Consider the following 22,289-nt stretch of genomic DNA (forward strand, 5'->3'; position numbering starts at 1 on the left):
ACAGGTTCAATCCCTGGTTCGGGAAGATCCCACATGCCACGGAGCAGCTAAGCCCGTGCACCACAACTACTGAGCCTGTGCTCTAGAACCTGTGAGCCACAACTACTGAGCACATGTGCCAGAACTACTGAAGCCCACGCACCTAGAACCCATGCTCTGCAACAAGAGAAACCACCACAATGAGAAGCCTGCACACCACAATGAAGAGTAGCCCCCGCTCACCACAACTAGAGAAATCCCACAGGGAGCAACAAAGACCCAACGTAGCCATAAATAAATTAAATAAATAAATAAGTAAATGAGGAAATTGTTCATGTTCAGAGCAATTAAAAATAAATAAATAAAATAAAATAAAATTGCATCAAACAGAATAGGAATAAACTCAACCAAGGACGTGAAAGACCTATACTCTGAACACTATAAAACACTGTTGAAGGAAATTGAAGATGATACAAAGAGATGGAAAGATATCCGGTGCTCTTGGATTGGAAGAATTAATATTGTTAAAATGGCCATACTACCCAGAGCAATCTACAGATTTAATGCAATCACTATCAAAATACCCATGACATTTTTCACAGAACTAATGAATTAAATAATCCTAAAATTTATATTGAACCATAAAAGACCCTGAATTGCTGAAGCAATCTTGAGAAAAAAGAACAAAGTTGGAGGTATCACGCTCCCGGACTTCAGACTGTACTATAAAGCTACAATAATCAAAACAACATGGTACTGGCACTAAAACAGACACACAGATCGATGGAACAGAATAGAGAGCCCAGAAATAAACCCACACACCATGGTCAATTAATCTACAACAATGGAGGCAAGAATATACAGTGGAGAAAACAGAGTCTGTTCAATAAGTGGCGCTGGGAAAACTGGACAGCTACATGTAAAACAATGAGATTACATTTCCTCACACCATATACAAAAATAAACTCAAAATTAAAGACCTAAATGTAAGACTAGAAACCGTAAAACTCCTATAAGAGAACATAGGCAGAGTACTCTTTGACGTAAATCATAGTAATATTTTTTGGATCTGTCCCTAAGGTTAAAGAAATAAATGCAAAAATAAACAAGTGGGACCTAATTAAACTTAAAAACTTTTTGCACAGCAAAAGAATCATTGACCAAACAGAAAGACAACCTACTGAATAGGAGAAAATATTTGCAAATCTTATGACCAACAAGGGGTTAATATCCAAAATATATAATCAGTTCATACAACTCAACATGAAAAAAAAAAAACCCCAGTGGAAAAATGGGCAGAAGACCTAAATAGACATTTTTTCAAAGAAGACATATAGATGGTCAACAGGCACATGAAAAGATGCTAAACACCGCTAATTATTAGAGAAATACAAATCAAAATAACAAAGAGATATCACCTCACACCTGTCAAAATGGCTATCATCAAAAAGTAACGGGGCTTCCCTGGTGGCGCAGTGGTTGAGAGTCCACCTGCCGATGCAGGGGACGCGGGTTCGTGACCCCGTCCAGGAAGACCTCACATGCTGCGGAGCGGCTGGGCCCGTGAGCCATGGCCGCTGAGCCTGCGCGTCCGGAGCCTGTGCTCTGCGACGGGAGAGGCCACAACAGTGAAAGGCCCGCGTACAGCAAAAAAAAAAAAAAAAAAAAGTAACAAATGTTGGCAAGGATGTGGAGAAAAGGGAACCCTCATATACTGTTCTTGGGAATGTAAATTGGTGCAACCACTGTGTAAAACAGTATGGAGGCTCCTCAGAAATCTAAAAATAGAAATACTGTATGATCCAGCAATTCCACTCCTGGGTATATATCCATAAAAAACAAAAACACTAATGTGAAAAGATACAGGCAACCCAGCATTCATAGCAGCACTATTTACAATAGTCAAGATATGGAAACAACCAAAGGTTTCATCAACAGATGAAAGGATAAAGAAGTTGTGGTGTGTGTATTTATTCACATATATAAATATATTTGTATACATATATAGTTATTTATAAATATATATATTTCAATATATATATTGTTCAGCACAGGGAATTATAGCCATTATTTTGTAATAACTTTTAATAGAGTATAATATATAAAAATACTGAATCACTGTGCTATACACCTGAAACAAATATAATATTATAAATCAACTATACTTCAATTTTAAAGAAAGAATTGAATGAAGCCCTATACAAAGTGAAAAAAAAATTATGTGCTTCAAAAGTCACCATCAAGAAAGTGAAAAGAGCCCACAGAATGGCAGTAGATATTTGCAAATCATGTATCTGGCAGAGGACCTATATTCAGAATATGTATGGATCTCTTCCAGCTCAACAATAGAAAGACAGATAACCCAGTTTTTAAAATGAACAACGAATTTGAATACATATTTCTCCAAAGAAGACATACAAATGGCCAATAAGCGCATGAAAAGATGCATCATTAGTCATTAGAGAAATGCAAATCAAAACCGTGATAAGATACCACTTCACACCCAATCAAAAGACAGGTAATAACAAGTGTTGGTAATAACAAGTGTTAGTGAGGATGCAGAGAATTTTGAGAAATTTGGCAATTTCTCAAACAGGTAAACAGAGTTACCAAATGACCCAGCAGTCCTCCTAAGTATAAATCCAGGAGAAATAAGAACATGTCTATAGAAAAGCTGTACGTGAATGTTCATAGCAGCATTACTCAGTAGCCAAAATGTAGAAACAACCTAAATGTCTATCAGATCATGAATGAATAAGCAGGGGCTTCCCTGGTGGCACAGTGGTTAAGAATCTGCCTGCCAGTGCAGGGACACGGTTTCAAGCCCTGGTCCGGGAAGATCCCACATGCTGCAGAGCAGCTAAGCCCATGTGCCACAACTACTGAGCCTGCGCTCTAGAGCCCGCGAGCCACAACTACTGAGCCCACGTGCCTAGTGCTTGTGCTCCTCAACAAGAGAAGCCACCGCAATGAGAAGCCCGCACACCTCAACGAAGTGTAGCCCCTGCTCGCCGCAAGTAGAGAAAGCCAGCGCACAGCAATGAAGACCCAACACAGCCAAAAATAAATAAATAAATATATTAAAAAAAAAAAAAGAATGGTAAGCAGAATGTGATGTGTACATACAATAGAATATTATTCAGCCATAAAAATGAAGGAAGTACTGGTACCTGCTTACAACATGGATGAACCTTGAAAATGTCATGCTAAGTGAGTAAAGGACTATATATTGTAGATTCTGTTTATGTGCAATGTCCAGAATAGACAAGTCCATAGAGACAGGAAGGAGATCAGTGGGTCCCCCGGACTAGAGCTGGGGGGAGGAGGAAGGAGGAGTGACTGCCAGTAGTCATAGGGTTTCTTTTTGGAGTAAAGAAAATGTTCTAGAAGTAGGTTGTGGTGATGGTTACACTAAAGACCACTGACATATACACTTTAAATGGGTGAATTTTATTAGTGTGTGAAATATATCTCAAACCTTAAAAAGTTGATAGTTGATATCTGAAAAGTTAGAAAAAAAAAAACAGAACAAAAAGCCTTCAGTGTGTAAGCAGTCAAATTGTATTTACTTCTTAGGTAGCCAAATTCTTTAATAAATACTTATAAATACAGTAAATAGTTACTTATTCCTATTCATTAATTCAACAAATAATTGACTGCCTTTTTTGTGCTAGGTGTGCTGTCAGGTGCTAGGTAGAAAGATGCCTCACCTCAGCTTTGCCTCTACTTCTTTAGGCTTCCAAGTAAGGTGGTACGCCTGGGGGACAGCAGCTGTCTCTGTGCCTGGCCTCACTTGCATTTTCCCCCGTTTGGAAAGGTGTCGGGTATTTCTGATGCCTTAGTCAGCACAGAGCAAGGAGGACCTTGACTATAGTTTCAGAGCCTTAAGCTTCACCTCATGCTCCAAATCCAAGACAGAGCAGCTGAGAATGGAGCTAGCTGTGCCACCAATTGCTTCTCTCCCATTGTTAATCCCTTTAATTCTGCCGTCCGCAGGCACCCCTCCCTTCACACTGTCCTGTTGCCCACTTGTGATATGACTGAACAAGTGGTTTTGGCTTTGAAAGGTGATTCTTAGAGACACCTCAAGTGACCCAGTCCCTGGCTTGTGGGGATGCTCTTGATGCTCATTACCATGGGGCACCAGAGATCTGTGGGCTAATAACACTTTCAAGGTAGCTGCTGCTGACTCCCCTGAGATCCCGGCCTCGCTGTCATTAGAGGGGGGAGCATTTCAGTGCTAAGGGCAAACAGTGAGAAGCCGCCAGTCTCTTTTGGTTCTTACAGAAGGGTTTATGCTCTGGCACTTGAGTTATCAAATCGCTTTAAAGCATGGGACAACTAGCTTAGTGATGATTTTATACGTGTGTGTGTGTGTGTGTTATACGCTGTATTTCTGCTTTGCTGTGTCATTCCCTGGTCAAGGCGTTATAGTTTATTTTAAAATTTGTCTATCTCTTTCACAAACCTTGAGTTTTATGGCCAAAAGGAAAAAAAAAAAGTGAGCCACTTTTCAGTCTATGTGTACTTTTTTCACGGAGCCCTAGACTTAAACTAATTCTAATTTCTCTCTCCCCCCAAATTGATGAATTTATCAGTATCCTAAAACGCTCATTACATTTACAAAAGAATGCTTCCTGGTGGCATGTGGATGGAGAAATCCAGCTGGGTTTGGGGGGTAAAAGCTCGTGTTGGCCCTTAGCCTGCCATAACTGTCCTGCCTGCCTCTCTAACCACCACCCTCAAGCTCCTGGTGCCTGCAGAGCATAAGAAAAGCTTCTTCTCCCCTGCTGGGCTCTCCCCTCATTGCTATAGGAGGGGAGTAGCAGGAAATGGAATCTGCCCTGGTCATGGGATTTTTTTGAAAGAAACAAAGCATGATCTGATGAAGAGCAGGTTAATCCTGCTATTTCATTTCCCTTTCAGAAAGGGTGGGGGCAGGATTGTGATATGAAGTATTTGGTTTCACATCTGTTCCAGGAATTATCCTCGGCATAAATCCACTTTTCTTTCAAGCATCCTGAAGCATCCCAGGGAGCTCCTCCTCCCGGGGCATGCTCCCTGCCCCCACAGTTTATTTCATGGCCACAGAGCAGCTGACAGACTCCCTGAGAAATCATCCTGTCATTGCTATAGGAGGAGTCTTGGAAGTCAGAATTTCTGTGTGTCAGTGATATCAATTTTGTGCTCTGCTCTCCATGAAGGGTTTAGGGTAAAACCTAAACCCAGCAGTGTGGTATAATGGAAAGAGGACCCAATTTAAAAATCAAAGGAACTGGCTCTCATCTCCCCTTGGCTACCATTTGTGTGATCTCGGGCAAGTCACCAAACCTCTTCAGGCTCAAAGCCCTCATCTGTGAAATTAACATCTTGGCACTTTGAGAAATGAAGTTCAACTCGAAAATGATACAAATCTGTAATCTGTTACATGTTATGTTTATCAACCTCAGTTTAAAGTAACTTTTCAACTTTCAAATCTTATTCATGGGAAAATGAAAAATAATTTCATATGTGGCAAGGTGACTTCTAGTTTTAAAACCTGAACTTAAGGGCCAACCAAAGCAATTATTCAAACAAACACAGGCTTGTAACTAGAGTTTTTTAAAAGTTTTCTGGAACTTCTGTTTTCTGTTTCCATCTTTGAGATGTTTAGCATTCTCATGTGGCCTTTGAGTGTATGGTAGGAATTTTCTGTGAATAATTATGTTCCACACACTATTAGGTGCACATAAGGAATAACAAACTAAGTGAAACACAAGATCCCCAACCTTAATTCAGAGAATAAACATATATACAAGGAAAAACAGAATTTCACAGTGAAGCAAAAGACAAATTCATATTTTGACAAATGTTAGTATATGCAGATGGTCCCCAGCTTACAATGGTTCAGCTTATAGTTTTTTGCCTTTATGATGGTGTGAAAGCAATATGCATTCAGTAGAAACCATACTCTGAATTTTGAATTGTGCTCCTTTCCTGGCCTAGTGATTTGCATTACAATCCTCTCTCATGATGCTGGGCAGGGAACACAGCCCCCAGTCAGCCACGTGATCACAGGGGTCAACAAGCAATACACTTCCAACCATTCTCTACCCAGACAACCAGTCTGTTTTTCACTGTCAGTAAAGTAGTCAACAAATTACATGAGATATTCAACACTTTATTATAAAACAGGCTTTGTATTCGTTGATTTTGCCCAACTGCAGGCTAGTGTAAGTGTTCTGAGCGTGTTTAAGGTCGGCTGGGCTAAGCTATGATGTTTGGTAGATTAGGTGTATTACGGCAGCAATGTAAATAAAACACACAGTTCAAGGAACAACTGGACCAAGGGTCAGACGGGAGATATATGGGGGGAAAAAATGAGAAAATAAGATCCGGCAAAGGCAGTACTTTTAGTAACATGAAAAAGTAGTGACTTCACCTGGTATAAAATTATTCACCTGAGGCTGAAATTAAGTTCTGACTAAGATCAACCATAGCTGGACAATACTAACATCATTAAAAAGTATGGCTAATAATAAACCTTGTAAGGAATGAATAAGGATGGTTTACTTAATCACTCAATTTGGAGAAAAATCCACATCTTTAAAGTGTTAACCTTTAATAATATTGAGTTTTTGGTAAGGTTACCTTTCCTCTTTCTCACCTCTCTGAAAAATCCTTCTTAGTCACTCTTTTAAAGCTCTTCATCCTTTGCTTACTTGTGAATTTTCCTTCTCTAGAATCCTGCCTTTGAGAAAGGTTTATTGCAGGGCCAAGCAAGGAGAATGGGTGGCTCATGCTCAAAACTCCTAACAGTTTTGGGGGAAAAGTTTTTATAGGCAAAATTTGGGGTGAGAACTGCAGGGTGTGTGACTTTCTTCTGATTGGTTGGTAGTGAGGTAGGAGGGCGGTATGCTCCAGGAATCTTGTGCTCAGCCTGAAGTTACCATCCCCCACCTGGTAACCTGGTACCATCCCCCACCTGGTGGGGGCCCTAGTTCTTTCCAGTAGTTTCAACTGACCTCCATATTTGACAGTTCCAAACCTGTACCTCCAGCCAGGGCTGTCATGTATGGCTTCACAGATTGGTTGTGCACTGCACAATTCTGGAAATAACATATACATAAAACAGGTACGTAGCAGCCCTTCTCTACCCAAACTTCTCCCTGGAGCCACCTCTAGACATCTCTCCTGAATCTCTCACAGTCATGTCAAACCCAGCACGTCCAAAACTGTGCTTGTCATCCTCTCAGACACACTCCCCTTATGGTCCCTCCCTGTTCACCTTCAATAAAGTAAAGCCAGAAACCTAAGAATCATTCTAGCTACTCCCCTCACCCCACATATCCCATTGGTTATCAATTATTATATTTTTCCCTTTAAACACTTCTCAGATCTTATGTCTAATCTCATTCATTTCCTCTGACTTAATTCAGACACATACCACTTTTTGTTTGAATTACTATAGTGTTTTCCATACAGATCTTTTTGCCCTCGGCCTCATTCTGATTTTATCCTCCACACTGCTAGTAGTGGTCTTTTAGAAACAGTTATAATTATGATACTTCCCCACTAAAAAGTTTTCAAAAGCTTTCCTTAAAGTACAAATTCTTCAGTGGGTAACCAGAGCCCTTCATGGCCTACTCCCTTCTCTACCCACATTTTCCACTACTCCCCCAACACGTACCTTTAAATTCCAGTCATTCTAAACTACTTGCTACGCTACCTCACACTTCCGTGCCATTGCACAAGATGTTTCCTCTTTGTAGAAGTCCCACCTCCCCTTGGCTAACTCCGGCCATGCTTCCATTTCCAGATCTTGTCATCTCTTCCAAAGTCCTTCACCGACCACAGTACCCACTTCCCTCTCTTACCATTAACTCCTGTAATACCCTTTGCCTTCCTCTGTAACAGAATTTTCTAAAATACATTATTATATTTCAGTTGTTGACCTCTACCACCAGGTTATAAACTCCCAGAAGGATTAGGAATTATGTCATTCACCTCTATATCACCAGTGCTTTTCACAGTGCTGGGCATTTAATAGGTATTCAGTAAGTGAATGTGGGATAAAAGATCAGTTTCTATTGCTGTTATAAGATTTAACATTCACTAAATAAGTCTCTGGACAATGTTAGATTAACTGTGCAGTGTTCACATCCTGTAAATTTGGGGTATTTTAATAACTATGTCTATGCTTCTTTCTCTTCCTTGGACTTCTGAGAGGAAGAGAAGAAACTTCATGAAACTTCATGCCATTTTTGTAATCAGCTTTTTCCTGGTGTTCAAGGGCTGTGTTCTTTGATTCACCCAGAAACCCATGTGGGGAAAAGAAGAGGCATATAATAGAGTACCTATCTTTAATAAGCTTAAGATGTTAAATCCACTACTTGTTGACTTTAAAAAGATAAGGAGATGTAAATACAAATCTTCCAGAATTGACTCAGTAGCAAACTACTAGGGTGTATGTGCCCATACCTTATGAATTGATCATTTTCAGAATGTAGCTATTTGCTTATAATTACTTTTCATTCACCTATCACAGCCCCTAAAGGGTGAAAAAATGTAAAATAAAGTATCAGTTAACTGTAATTTTTATTATTTTTTAAAAAATGTTTTTACCCATAACTTCAAGGAAGAAAGATGCAAATAGCAAACATATCAGGTGACATGGTACAATAGGAAAAAATCCTGGACTTGGATTCTATTACCATACTTGCCACTTAGGAACTGTGTAACCTTGAACAAGTTAGTTAACTTCTGCAGGCTCAGTATAGTCATCTGTAAAATGGAAACACATTCATTTAGAAGGTTTTTTTAATGCCTACTATGTGTCAGGTGCTTTGCTTGGCACCTGAATTAAAATACTGTAGCTGCTATGTCTTCTTCATGGAGTTGCTGTGAAAACTAGATGAGATATTGCATGTGAAAATGGTGGTGGTGGTGGTGGTGGTGGTGGTTTTTCTATCAAGCAACACCTAGAACAGTTTCAATCTTCAGTCATCAAAGACATAATTTGGGGCAGAAAAGTACACTGATTCATTTGCAGCAAGGTATGAAGCAAAGAAAAATTGGGCCTTAACCCCAATTAACAAAGAAGTTCAAGTAGCCTCAATATTCTTTGCCCAAGCATTCCAGCTAAGACAGGTTTTTCTTTGTTGGTACATGAGGTTATTGGTAATATTCGTTATCTATTACTGCATAACAAATTTTACCCAAAAATTATGGCTTCAAACAACAAACATTTATTATCTCACAATTTCCATGAGTCAGGCATTCTAGCTTAGCTGGAGATCTCTGGCTTAAGGTCTCACATGAGGGTGTATCAGGCTGTCAGCTGGGAGCTGTGATCTCATCTGAAGGCCCAACTGGGGGATCTGCTTCCAAGCTCACTCATATGGTTATTGTCAGGCCTCTTTCCACTCAGTCCTCTCCAAAGGGCCTCTGTATGAACTGAGATATGCCCCCTACCACAGGTTCATATGTGAAATTTTAACCCCCCAGTACTTCAGAATGTGACTATATTTGGAGATAGGACCTTTAAAGGGGTGATTAAGTTAAAAGGAGGCTGTTACGGTGAGCCCTAATCCAGTCTGACTGGTGTCCTTAGAAGAAGAGGAAATTTGGACACACAGAGAGGCGTCAGGGATTCACTCAGAGGCAAGACCCTGTGAGGACACAAGAAGAAGATGGGCATCTGCAAGCCAAGGGGAGGGGCCTCAGAAGAAACCAAACCTGCCTACACTTTGATCTTGGACTTCCAGCCTCCTGAACTGTGAGAAAATAAATTTCTGTTGTTTAAGCCAACCATTCTGTGGTATTTTCTTATGCAGCCTGGGCAAACTAATACAGCTGACTCACAACATGGCAGCTGGCCTCCCCTGAACAAGCAATACATGAGAGAATGGGAGAGCACCCAAGGCAAAAGCCACAGTCTTTGTACAATTTAACCTTGGAAGTGACATCCCATAACTTTTGCTGTATTCTCTGTAAGAAGAGAGTCAGTAAGTCTGGTCTATACTCAGGGTGGGGAGATTACATAAGGGCATGAGTATCAGGAGGCAGGAATCACAGACCATCTTAAAGGCTGCCTACCACACTAGTTTTTTTTTCAATAAAGTAAAAATAAAAAATTAAGAGATGGACACATTGGCAGTTTTTACATGGTAAAGTAGGTTCATCTTCATCAAATACATGAGCACTCTGACTGATATAATCTGTAGGCCATACCACTATTCTGTGAAGCTAAGGTTCTGATCTGGCAGATAGAAATTTTTGACATTTAGGACAAGTTTTTCTGGGAGTGAAAAACGGCATTTTATGGACTAGATTGAAGAGAAATGGTACAATGGAGCCTTAAGTCTATGTCTAATACAGTGATTCTCAACCAGCGGTGCATACCAAGAGGGAAAAGAGGAGGGGAGTTACCATAAGTTTAAAAAAAAGCATAGTCAAACTGTAATATAATTATGTATGGAGAGTGATAAGAAATTTACAGCTTTCATAAAACAAACTGCAGAAAGTAAAATGGAACAAAATCTCCATCTGGCTGATGGAGCATAAGTCATAAAAGGTCGAGAAACTACTCTCATCATTCTTTTATTGTTAATAGACAAAAAGAGGGATAGAAGACAGTAGCTTAGAAATGGGCATGCAATGAACCATAATACCCAGAGAGATGATACACTTTAGAAAATCCAGTGAAAAGTAATAAAAATGATTAGTGGGCCGTATGGATTAGTTTAGAAGATAAATGTAAAGTAACAGACATATTCAGGAGCCTTTCGAGAACTAATAGGAAGATCTTTACAAGAGAAGGATAGATGATAGTTAAACTCAAGCTTTATTTCAAAGGATCCAGAGGACATCTGCTTTGTGGTGATAGTGAATTGACATCGGATTCCTCAGAAAGTACACTGAGCTGCCAATAGCTTTAGCCTCTAAATTTAGTAGCGCTGTCAGCTTGATTGTCTCATGTTTGTCTAACCATCAGAGTCTATGTGGCAAAGCTGTCATTATTCCCACCTAAGGTCAAACTTCTTTTCACCTACAGCCCTCTTTTTGGTCTCTAAAATGATGCTAACGTGAGGTTAAACTCTCCCTTTCAGAGCACTCTAAGAGCTATCACTTGTAATAACATCTCCACATATTAAGCTCCAATAATTTGGCTCCTGCTTTGCTGGAACTCCCCCTTGGGTGGCCCTTTGTTTTAAGAGAGGAAGAAGCTGTTTCCTGTTATCTCCTGGTTGCATGATAACAAGATGACAGACAGGTTCTAGGGTCCATTTCAGTTTTCCTTACAAAAAGGTGTGGAATTAGAGGGTGAGACACGGGAGGATCTCACAAGATGACCCACGCTAAAAAGGTGTCTTGGAATTTGAATAATATTTTTATGGATTACCTAAAGAGTTCTCCTGAAGTAAATGTTTATGTTGGTATGGAACAATTTTTGAAATATATTGTCAAGTGAAAGATTTTGTTTTTAATTCCACTGTAGATTATGCTCCCATCCGTGTAAAAAGGGGAGAAGGAATATATGTTTATCGTATGTTTGCTTGTATGTGCAAAGACTATTCTGAGACGGATACAGATACACACAGCAGTAACATAGCAAAGAGTCTAGGGTAGAAGAGACACTTTTAACTCTACACCCATCTGTGTTGTTTGATTTTCTTTTTTTTTTAATTTGTGCAGAGATTACTTTTTTTTTTTTTTGCTGCGCCAGGTCTTAGTTGCGGCAGGCGGGCTCCTTAGTTGCGGCTTGCCGGCTACTTAGCTGTGGCATGCGAACTCTTAGTTGTGGCATGCCTGTGGGATATAGTTCCCTGGCCAGGGATGGAACCCGGGCCCACTGCATTGGGAGCCTAGAGTCTTAACCACTGTGCCACCAGGGAAGTCCCCCAGATTACTTTTTAAAAATACAAATAGGAACAGTTTTTTAAGTGTGGTCAGATCTTTCTTTCTCTCCGTCCCTCTCTGCCTCTTCTTTCTCTCTATCTTTTTTCATCTCTCTTCATGTCTCTTCACAGCTTCATTAACCTCCCTCTTTCTTCTTTAAATGGTTTCTTCCATGTAGCAAGGTTAGATGGAGGGTAATTTGAGCAGCAGCTCCAGCCTTATTCTTTGCAGTTTAATGACCACAGGGTGAAAAGGACTCTTCTATGTTAGTATATATACGTCCTAAGGAAGGGCCGTGACTGGCTTGGCTTGGATGACATGACCACCTCTTAAAGCAATTGCTGCGGGTAAGGGGATGGGACTTTGGCCAGTTCTGGGTCATCTGCCAGCTTTTGTGATGGAAAGGGTATAGGAGGAACATCTGTAGTCTGGCCGTAATCACCTGATTGGAATAGAGGAGATAGGGTTATAGTTTTCCCAGAGGAAGTGAAAGGAGCTAAAACCATAAGCAGATGGGAAGGGACGCTAGGCAGACAAAAACAATAGATTTCCCCCTGCTTTCCACCCTTCCTAGCATCTATACAGATATAGGGTTACATAAGACAATGTATGCAGTAAATATCAATACTTCATATAGTACCTGAAACAGAATAAGAGATAGATCAATATATATTATTATTCAATATCTCCTTTTTAATTGTGAAGAAATACACATAACACAAAATTTAGCATTTTAACCATTTTTAAGTGTACAGTTCAGTGGATTAAGGACATTCACATCATTGTACAACCATCGCCACCATCCGTCTTTAGAACTTCTTTTTACCTTGCACAATTGAAACTCTGTACCCATTGAACGCTAACTCCCTGTTTCCCCTCCCCCACTCCCTGGCAACCACCATTCTGCTTTCTGTCTCTATGAATTTGTCTGCTCTAGAGACTGCATGTAAGTGGAATCATACAGTATTTGTCATTTTGTGACTGGCTTGTTTAACTCAGCATAATGTCCTCAAGGATCTTTTGTGTTGCAGCATGTGTCAGAATTCCTTCCTTTCTAAAGGCTGAATAATATTCCATTGTATGTGTGTACCACATTTTGTTTATCCAGTCATCCATCGTTGGATACTTGGGTTACTTTCACCTTTCGGCTATGTGAATAATGCTCCTGTGAACACGGATGTACAAATATCTGCTCAAGACCCTGCTTTCAGCTCTTTTGGGTATATACCAAGATGTAGAATTGCTGAATTACTTACATCAGGAAATGGTTATCATAATATGTGTAGGCAATATTTATCATCTCATATAGATACAAAATTAAAGAAATATTTTTTAAAAATTCTTTGTGATGAGAACTCTTAGGATTTACTCTCCTAACGTCTTTCATATGTAACACACAGCAGTGTTCATTGTATTATCAAGTTGTACATGACATCCTTAGTACTTATGTATCTTGTAACTGGAAGTGTGTACCTTTTGACCACCTTCATCTAATTCCCCCTCCCTGCCTCTGGTAACCACAAATCTGATCTCTTTTTCTATGAGTTTGTTTGTTCCTGTTACACAAAATAGTGATTTGGTATTTCTTTACATTTCAAAATGACCACCTTGATAATAAGTCTAGTTATGTCACCGTACAAAGGTGTTACATGGTTATTTACTTTATTCCCCACACTGTACGTAGCCATATATATATATATATGAATGATTAATTTGCTGGTCTCTTAAGTTCAAACACATTTTAACAACTCTGCATTTTTACTGCCCCTCCCCTCACATTTACTGTTTTTTACATCATATCATACATCTTTTTGTTTTGTGTATCCCTTAACAACTTATTGTGGCTGTAGATGATTTTACTATATACGTTTGTCTTTTATCCTTCCTACTAGCTCTATACATGGCTGATGTACTACCTTTACTGTATATTTGTCTTTACCAATGAGATTTTTCCTTTCATAATTTTCATGTTTCTAGTAGTGGCCTTTTCTTTTTCCCTTAGAGAAGTCCCTTTAACCTTTCTTTTTTTTTTCTCTCTCTTTCTTTTTTTTTTTTTTTTTTTGCGGTACGCGGGCCTCCCACCGCCGCGGCCTCCCCCATCGCGGAGCACAGACTCCGGACGCGCAGGCCCAGCGGCCATGGCTCACGGGCCCAGCCGCTCCGCGGCATGTGGGATCCTCCAGGACCGGGGCACGAACCCGTGTCCCCCGCATCGGCAGGCGGACCCCCAACCACTGTGCCACCAGGGAAGCCCCCCTTTAACCTTTCTTATAAAGCTGGCTTGGTGGTGCTGAACTCTTTGGTGGTGCTTGCTTGTAAAACTTTTGATCTCTCTATCATATCTAAACGAAAACCTTGCCAGGTAGAGTATTCTTGGTTGTAGGTATATCATGCCACTCCCTTCTGGCCTGCAAAGTTTCTGCTGAAAAGTCAGATGATAGTGTTATGGGAGTTCCTTTGTATGTAACTTGTTACTTTTCCCTTGCAGCTTTTAACATTCTCTATCTTTAATTTTGCCATTTTAATTACAGTGTGTCTTGGTGTGATCTCCTTTGGGTTGATCCTGTTGGGAGTCTCTGTGCTTCCTAGATAGTATTTTAGAAGTCGAATTTGAGATGATGGCTGAACATTAAATTCAGAAAAGTCTTTTCAAAAGCCAGGGAGAAGTGAGAGCTGGATGTAGAGTTTAGCAATCGTCCTTGTATAGCTACCTGTTAAAACTGTCAGTGGATAAATTCTCTGAAGGAAAGGATGTAAGAAAGAGCAACAAAGTGCAAAAGAGAAAAGGAGGCAGTGGAGGAGTCCAAGGAACCAGCGTTGAGAGGAGACGCCTGGGTGTTTCAGAATCTCAGAGGACCACATAGGAGAGATCAAAAGGGTGGGAATGATTGATGAACTCAGATGCTAAGATAGATGATATTTAGTTGCCTGTGAGTAAGATTTTGTTAAATGTAGTCATTTTCATGCGAATACTGCCCTGTAGATTCCTTTACGATTTTCAGAATGTTTTCATGTGAATTATCTTCCAACAATCCAGTGGAGTACGCAAGTTATTATTCCTATACGAGAAAGAAAAGGAAGCTCAGAGAGACTGTGATTTTCCTAAGGTTTCTCCTGGCATCTCTCACTTTCCCCAGATGATCAGTCTTTGGGAAGCTGAAGGCACTAGTTCAGAGATGCCTGAGTCTGAGGAGGCGCGAGGAGCTGGTTGTTCCCCTCTGGTGCCCAGGCAGCTTGTCATCCCAGCGCATGTGCTCTCATTCAGTGCCTCCTGGGAACAGTATCTACTGGTCTCTCTCAGCTTCCTGTGAACTGCTGAGGAATTTGATTGTCTAGACTCTAGAGCAGTGGTTTTTAAACTGTGGGTCATGACCTACGAGTGGGTCATCAAATCAATTTGGTGGGTCACAACCAGGCTCACGAGAGACCGTGGTGCATGCCTCTTCTCAACCCTGCCTTCAATAACTTCACATTGCTTACTTGAACTTGGCTGTAGTGGAAATCAGCCAACAAGACAAAGTCAGGGCTTTTGTTTGCTTATTTTACCACAGAGGGCCAGTTGTTAAACAATTACTAGCATACCACTGGTCATAACCATCAATTCTTCCTCCCTCCCCCCACAATGGAACAGAATGGAATAGAAAGGAAAATACCAGGTCCATCTATCATAAAAGTAAGAATTGTTCTGTGAGACTTTAAGTCATAAAGCTATTTATTTGAGTGTTCATATGAGATGTATTTTTTACACCTATGCATTGCAGTAAAAAAAAAAAACAGCAAGTTTGAAAGTCACCGGTTTAGGGTCCCTTCATTTACTTTCCTCAGGTAGTTGAACGTCTACTGTTCTCCTGATCCTTAGGCAAAGAACTGGTATCCAGCGCCCTTTTTGAATTAATGACGCATCTACTATAGGAGGAATGAGACTGAATTTTTATCAGGCTAAAAATAATTGTTCTAGAATAGGAAAGGTCCCTCTGTACATCAGTTCTTTTGAACTCAAAGCTATATAAAAATTTGTTCTTAAACCTCACCAAAGCTTTTCTACAGTGAGCATGAATTTATCCTATAGTCAGAAAACAGTAATCATTATTAAATTCCAAAGATTAGAAGGCTGGTGAATAGAAGAAATCAGGTTAAAGTTCATAGTATTGTGTTACTCTATCCCTCTTCATTTCTAGAACTCTCTATAAAGAAATAAAATCTTTTTTAAATTTTATATTGTTACTGTATTTTTATTAATTTTACTGAAGTATAGTGATGTACAATGTTAATTTCTGCTGTACAACAAAGTGATTGAGTTATATATATTCCTTTTCATATTCTTTTCTGTTATGGTTTATCACAGGATATTGAATATAGTTCCCTGTGCTCTACAGTAGAACCTTGTTGTTTGTCCATCTTATATATACTAGTTGGCATCTACTAATCCCAAAATCCCAATCCTTTCCCCCACACTCCCCCCTCCTCCTTGGCAACCACAAGTCTGTTCTCTTATGTCTGTGAGTCTATTTCTATTTTGTAGATGTGTTCATTTGTGTCATATTTTAGATTCCACATATAAGTGATATCATATGGTATTTGTCTTTCTCTTTCTGATTTACTTCGCTTAGTGTGATAATCTCTAGGTCCATCCATGTTGTTGCAGATGGCATTATTTCATTCTTTTTATGGCTGAGTAGTATTCCATTATATATATATATATATATATCACATCTTTATAAATAGTGCTGCTATGAACATAGGGGTGCATGTATCTTTTCGAATTATAGTTTTGTCTCGGTATGTGCCCAGGAGTGGGATTGTTGGATCATATGGCAATTCTATTTTTAGTTTTCTGAGGAACCTCCATACTGTTCTCCATAGTGGCTGCACCAATTTACATTCCTGCCAACAGTGCAAGAGAGTTCCCTTTTCTCCACACCCTCTCCAGCATTTATTATTTGTAGGTTTTTTAAATGATAGCCATTCTGAGCAACATTAGATGGTACCTCGTTGTAGTTTTGATTTGCATAAGAAATTAATTCTTTTTAAGAAAGTAAAGAAACTTTTGGTGAAATAAATCATTTCCCTTTTAATGACTTAGTGATTTATCTTATAAATCCAGATTATTTACAGGTATATTACATATAAACATTTTATATATAGACATTATATATAAACATATAAAAATATGTAAACATATATATAAATATATATCTCAGATATGCTTAAGTGGATTACGCTTCAAAACTAAATAGATGTAGATAGATCATAGAATTAGATCCCAAGGACTTTGATTTAGATCAGCCTTGCAATTCTTAAATTTTCAAAAAAGGGAAGTTATTAAATACTCTTATGCCAAAAAAAGCTCTATGTAAATGTGTTAAATGGTCTGCCCTTAAGATACGTTATCTGAATGTAGGTAAAAAAAAGAAACACTTTTCACTGAGTGATGTCTGAAAGTCATCCAAATAGATGTATATCTTTCTATTCCGTGCTGTAACTTTATCATGCTCATCTTAGGGTTTGCTGTAATAAGAAAGTGAACCAGAATAAGGGTAATATGGTTTTTACAGATTTGTAAGAATTAAATATACTTTCAGAAATCAGTTGCGTATAATTTTCTTAGAAGAATTAGGCTTATTGTCTACATGACTTTAGTTCTTTATAGTAGAATTCCTTAAAACGGCATTTTATTAAAACTATTCAATACTCATTTGCAAGTAGGAAGTAAATCTCCCCCATGGATGGACACTTGAGCCCATGTTGGTTTTGGCATCAAAGAGTTACACCAGGTGCTTGTATTCTTCATGAGAATTCAGAAGCATTTCTGGGAGGGCATGAGCGCTTGACGGTGCTGCTGTGGTCAGCAGCTCCCTCTCCCACGTGACTGCATTTCAGTGTCACTCAGGGGCTGCCTTTGCTCTACACAAACCCCTTGCAGCTGTGCGCAGTGCCTTTGTGTCACCCAGGCAGGGTTTCATGAAATGGATCTGATGCTCTTGTGCCTGTGTTGTTCATTCCTGCATACTAGAGCTGTGCCCAGGAAGGTGAAGGGCCAGCAGGTTGGCCCTCACTCCCCAGCTGTCCCTTTCTCCTAATGTCACTCAGGATATAAATAAAGTGATTCATTCACTGTCTTTCTTACCAAACCAGAATGCTGCCAGAGTGTACTACCAGAGCCACTCAGATCCATTGGAAAGGCCTTAGGGACAAATCTAAGGCACAATTTAAAAAGTCTTTGCATTTAAGTAATTTTAAAAATGAATTTAATTTTATTTCTCCTAATCATTTCAGACCTTGGAAGGAGAAAAATAACTCCAGTTTTATGTTCACGTTGTTTGAGGTCTGGGCCTTTTTTATTAGAATGGAAGTCATGATGAATTTCTGTCTTTTCTAGACTAGAAAAGCCATGATCAGATGACCTCATGGGAAACTTGCCTCCCTTTCCTCCAGACAGCTGATGGGTGGTAGAGCACTGGTCTGGGGTGTGGATTGCGGATCACACGGGGCCTTCTGCTGTTTGCAGAAGCATAGTTTGTATTGTTAGTTGGAAGTCTTTTACTTCCCATCAGGAACGCTGCTGTGCTTCTGCTCATTTCCACAGCAGTCAATGGAATATTTACCAAGCAGTCCCCCTGTAAATATTTACATGGCAAAATGCTATGAGCTTGGGCCTTGTAAAGGTTTGTAAGACACGGTCTCTGCCCTGAAAAGAGGGGAGCAGGGGAAATGAGGGACACGTGCAAGACAAAGTCCCCTTCCCCCCACCCCACCCCCAAAAGTTTAAGAAACAATGTTTTAGGTAATTTAGGAAAGTCTGTTCACCATTCTGCTCGGGGAACGTATACCTTAAAGTGAGCATGGAGTGTGAACCTGCTGTGCCTTCTCCACTCCTAGGTGCCTCTCATGGTGTATTTCACCTTGGCAGAATGTCAATCCATGTTTAAAAATATTTTTATTCACTGTGTAACACAAGGCAGTTACTTTACTCTGGTGCTAGGCTGGGAGGAAAATTGGGTTTGTTGGACTCTGGTAGTTGCCAAACCAGTATAATGTATTTTATAGGTGCTTTAAGGTTGTCAAAAGTAATTCTGATTTTATGTTTATGTTGCTTATTGACTTTAGAACTAACCTAATAAGATGTAACTGTTTATTTGATAAATGCCAAGTGAGTGTGTAAATAGGCAGTATGATGTATAGACATTTGACAAAAAAACAAGAAAAGTTCCACACTAGGACATCAAAGCAAAAAAGAAGATGGGATAACTTCAATGGCTGTTTTTTTAAAGTCCTACAAAAAAGAGCTGGCTTCTGATCATGGCCACAGAGGCAGTGAGGGGGGAAATGCAATAACATTATTATTGCATATATCCTTCCTGCCCTAATTACCCCAGCACTGGATCACCAGGCAGGAGCAGGGATTAAAGCAGCTCTAGACTAGAATTATGGCAGATGTAAGGGACAACTGGCAAATCTCAAGGTGAGAGTCTAACTGGAGACCTTTCACATAAAGATGGGACCCCAAAGGGCTGTATTCTCCATGTGAAGGTTAACCAGAAATAAACCTCCCCTCCCACCTGTGCTCCACCCGCTTAGGCACTGAAAGAAATTGCCTGTCTTGAACCTTGGTGGTGAGTGAGATGGAGTAGAGGACTCTCCCTTTTTCATTTATAACCGCAAACTGGCTCTCATGTAAGCTTGGGCATGAATCGTATTCCCTAGGTGCTCCAAAAAACTTCAAACTGAGAATCTTGTTTAAGGTGGTCCTAAGCTAGTGGTGGCCCCAGGCATCTAGCGTTAAATGCATATTTTTTCTGGAGAAATCCTCCTTCAACTCAAATCTCAAATAATTCCCACAGGTAACATTCTGAGAACTGTGGTATCACAGTTTAAAATTACAAAACAGAAAAGGAAACACAGCGCCATAAGCAAAAGTCAGCAAAAATAACAGATAACAGTATCAGACCTGCAAAGGCTAAGATATTGAAATTACCAGACATACAATTTAAAACAAAAAATTCTCATATGTTTAGAGAAATTAAAGGAAGGAATAAAAGTATGAGTAAAACCAAGAGGTTAAACTTATGACCAAGCAGATTTGAAAAAGAACTAAGTAGCACTTTCAGAATTGAAAAAATATAGTAAAGTTTAAAATTCAACGAATGGGCTTAGCTGCAGATTAGATGCAGCTGATGGGAGATTTAATGAGCTGAAGATGTATTTAAAGCAATTATCTGGAATGTAGCACAGAAAGAAAAAGTGGTGGAAAACCCAAGTGAGAAGCCCTAATAGACATCTAATTGGAGTTCTGGAAGAAAAATGGGGCAGGGACAATATTTGAAGAGCTCACAGCTAGAAATTTTCCAAAGCTAATGAAAGATACACAAATTGCAGTGAATCACAAGAAATCCACACCTAGACACACCATACTAAAACTTTAGAATACCAAAGACAAAGAAAAGATGTTAAAAGCAGCTAGAGAGAAAAGAAGCCTTACCAAAGGAATGCCAATTTGGTTGAGAGCATACTGCTCAACAGCAAGAGTGGAACCCAAAACGCAGTTTAATCTTGCCATTGATGACAAGAAACAATTACCACACCAGAAATGTACTTAAAGCAAAAATACCTTTCAAGGATAAAGATGAAATAAAGACACTTTTCAACACACAAAGCCCCAAAGAATTTGTCCCTAGCAAACCTCCACAAAAGGAAAGAATCTAAAGAATGTATTTCAAATAGAGAAAGATGATACCAGAAAAAGGTCTGAGATGCAAGGAGGAATTATGAGCAAAGAATGTGTAAAAATATGGGCCAATGTAAACATAATAACCAGTGAAGTGATAATTATGTTCTTGTGTGGTTAAAAGAGAGAGAGGGAATGAAAATATCCAACATCAATATCATACAAATAAAGAGAGAGGGTATGATCAGAGTTAAAGTAGTCTAAGCTGACATTGTACAATAAAAAGGTGAAGATATTGATTAACTTCAGCTTTACATAGTTTATACAAATGCAAAAATGAATAGAGTAACCACTAAAAGATTAGAAATGTGAAACTTCCAAAATAGTCAAGAGGAAATGAAATGAGAAAAATAATAAATCCATGAGGATGAAAAGAAAACACAGAAAAGGTAGAACAAATAGAAAACACACTTAAGATTGTAGAAATAAATAAAAATAATAGTAATTACAATAATGTGAGTGGACTAAATGTTCCAGTGAAAGTCAAAGACTGATTCATTGGACAGATATTTACTGAGCATCTACTATGTGCTACACACTACTGTCAGCACTAGGCACACAGCACAGAGCAATGAACAAAACAACCAAAAATCCCTAATGGGAGAGATAGACAACAAACCAAATATAACACAAATAGTACATTAGGTAGTGGTGAGTGTTCTTAGAGAAAAAGAAAAGCCGTGAAAGGAGATAGAGAATAGGAGAGGCACGATTCTAAACAGAGTAGTCAAGAAGAGTGTCATTGGAGTGAAGCCCTGAAGGAGGTGAGGGAATGAGCTGGTGGTCATGAAGGGAAGGGAATTCCAGGCAGAGGGAACAGCATGAGTACATGCCTTGAAGGAGGTCATGGCTGCTGTGTTTGGGAAAGACAAGCACACCAGTGGGGCTGCAGTGTGGGGAGCGAAGAAGAGAGTGGGCACAGATGGGCCTCAAGAGATGACGAGGGGCCAGACTATGAAGGACCCCACGAACCAAAGCTGGTTAAAAGAGACACATCTCAAATATAAGTATATAAAAAGGATGAAAGGAAAAGGCTGGAAAACGATATACCAGGGGAATGTAGCTATAGTCATCAGACAAATAGATTTTTTTTAATATAATATTTTTTGAACATCTTTATTGGAGTATAATTGCTTTACAATGGTGTGTTAGTTTCTGCTTTATAACAAAGTGAATCAGCTATACACATACATATATCCACATATCTCCTCCCTCTTGCATCTCCATCCCACCCTCCCTATCCCACCCCTCTAGGTGGTCACAGAGCACCAAGCTGATCTCCCTGTGCTATGCGGCTGCTTCCCACGAGCTATCTGTTTTACATTTGGTAGTGTATATATGTCCATGCCACTCTCACACTTTGTCCCAGCTTACCCTTCCCTCTCCCTGTGTCCTCAAGTCCATTCTCTACATCTGCATCTTTATTCCTGTCCTGCCCCTAGGTTTTTCAGAACCATCAAAAAAAAAAAAAAACAAACAACCCAATCCAAAAGTGGGCAGAAGACCTAAATAGACATTTCTCCAAAGAAGATATACAGATAGCCAACAAACACATGAAAGGATGCTCAACATCATTGATCATCAGAGAAATGCAAATCAAAACTACGACGAGGTATCACCTCACACCAGTCAGAATGGCCATCATCAAAAACTAAACAAATCGATTTTAAGGCAAAAAGCATGTCAAGAAATAAAGAGGAGGCTT

General features: G+C 39.5%; 1 protein-coding gene across 12 annotated transcripts in view; it reads left to right on the top strand.

Moving 5' to 3' along the window:
* TTLL5 (tubulin tyrosine ligase like 5) overlaps positions 1–22,289 on the top strand; it is a 307,802-nt gene that overhangs the window by 276,571 nt on the left and 8,942 nt on the right. For 3 of the 12 annotated variants that reach the window (XM_027120075.1, XM_027120073.1, XM_027120074.1), the window contains exon 34: positions 9,572–9,740. The exons of 2 other annotated variants lie outside the window; for them this stretch is intronic. In XM_027120075.1, the coding sequence (XP_026975876.1) occupies positions 9,572–9,711 (140 nt within the window). In that variant the 3' untranslated portion in view covers positions 9,712–9,740. Of the gene's footprint in view, positions 1–9,571; positions 9,746–22,289 lie in introns of those variants that run through there. 7 more of the 12 variants (XM_027120076.1, XM_027120080.1, XM_027120079.1 and 4 more) reach the window with 5 other exon arrangements.

Source organism: Aethalodelphis obliquidens, unplaced genomic scaffold, assembly GCF_003676395.1.
Source record: "Aethalodelphis obliquidens isolate GAN/ISIS:26980383/991018 unplaced genomic scaffold, ASM367639v1 scaffold21, whole genome shotgun sequence".
Lineage (NCBI taxonomy): Eukaryota > Metazoa > Chordata > Mammalia > Artiodactyla > Delphinidae > Aethalodelphis > Aethalodelphis obliquidens.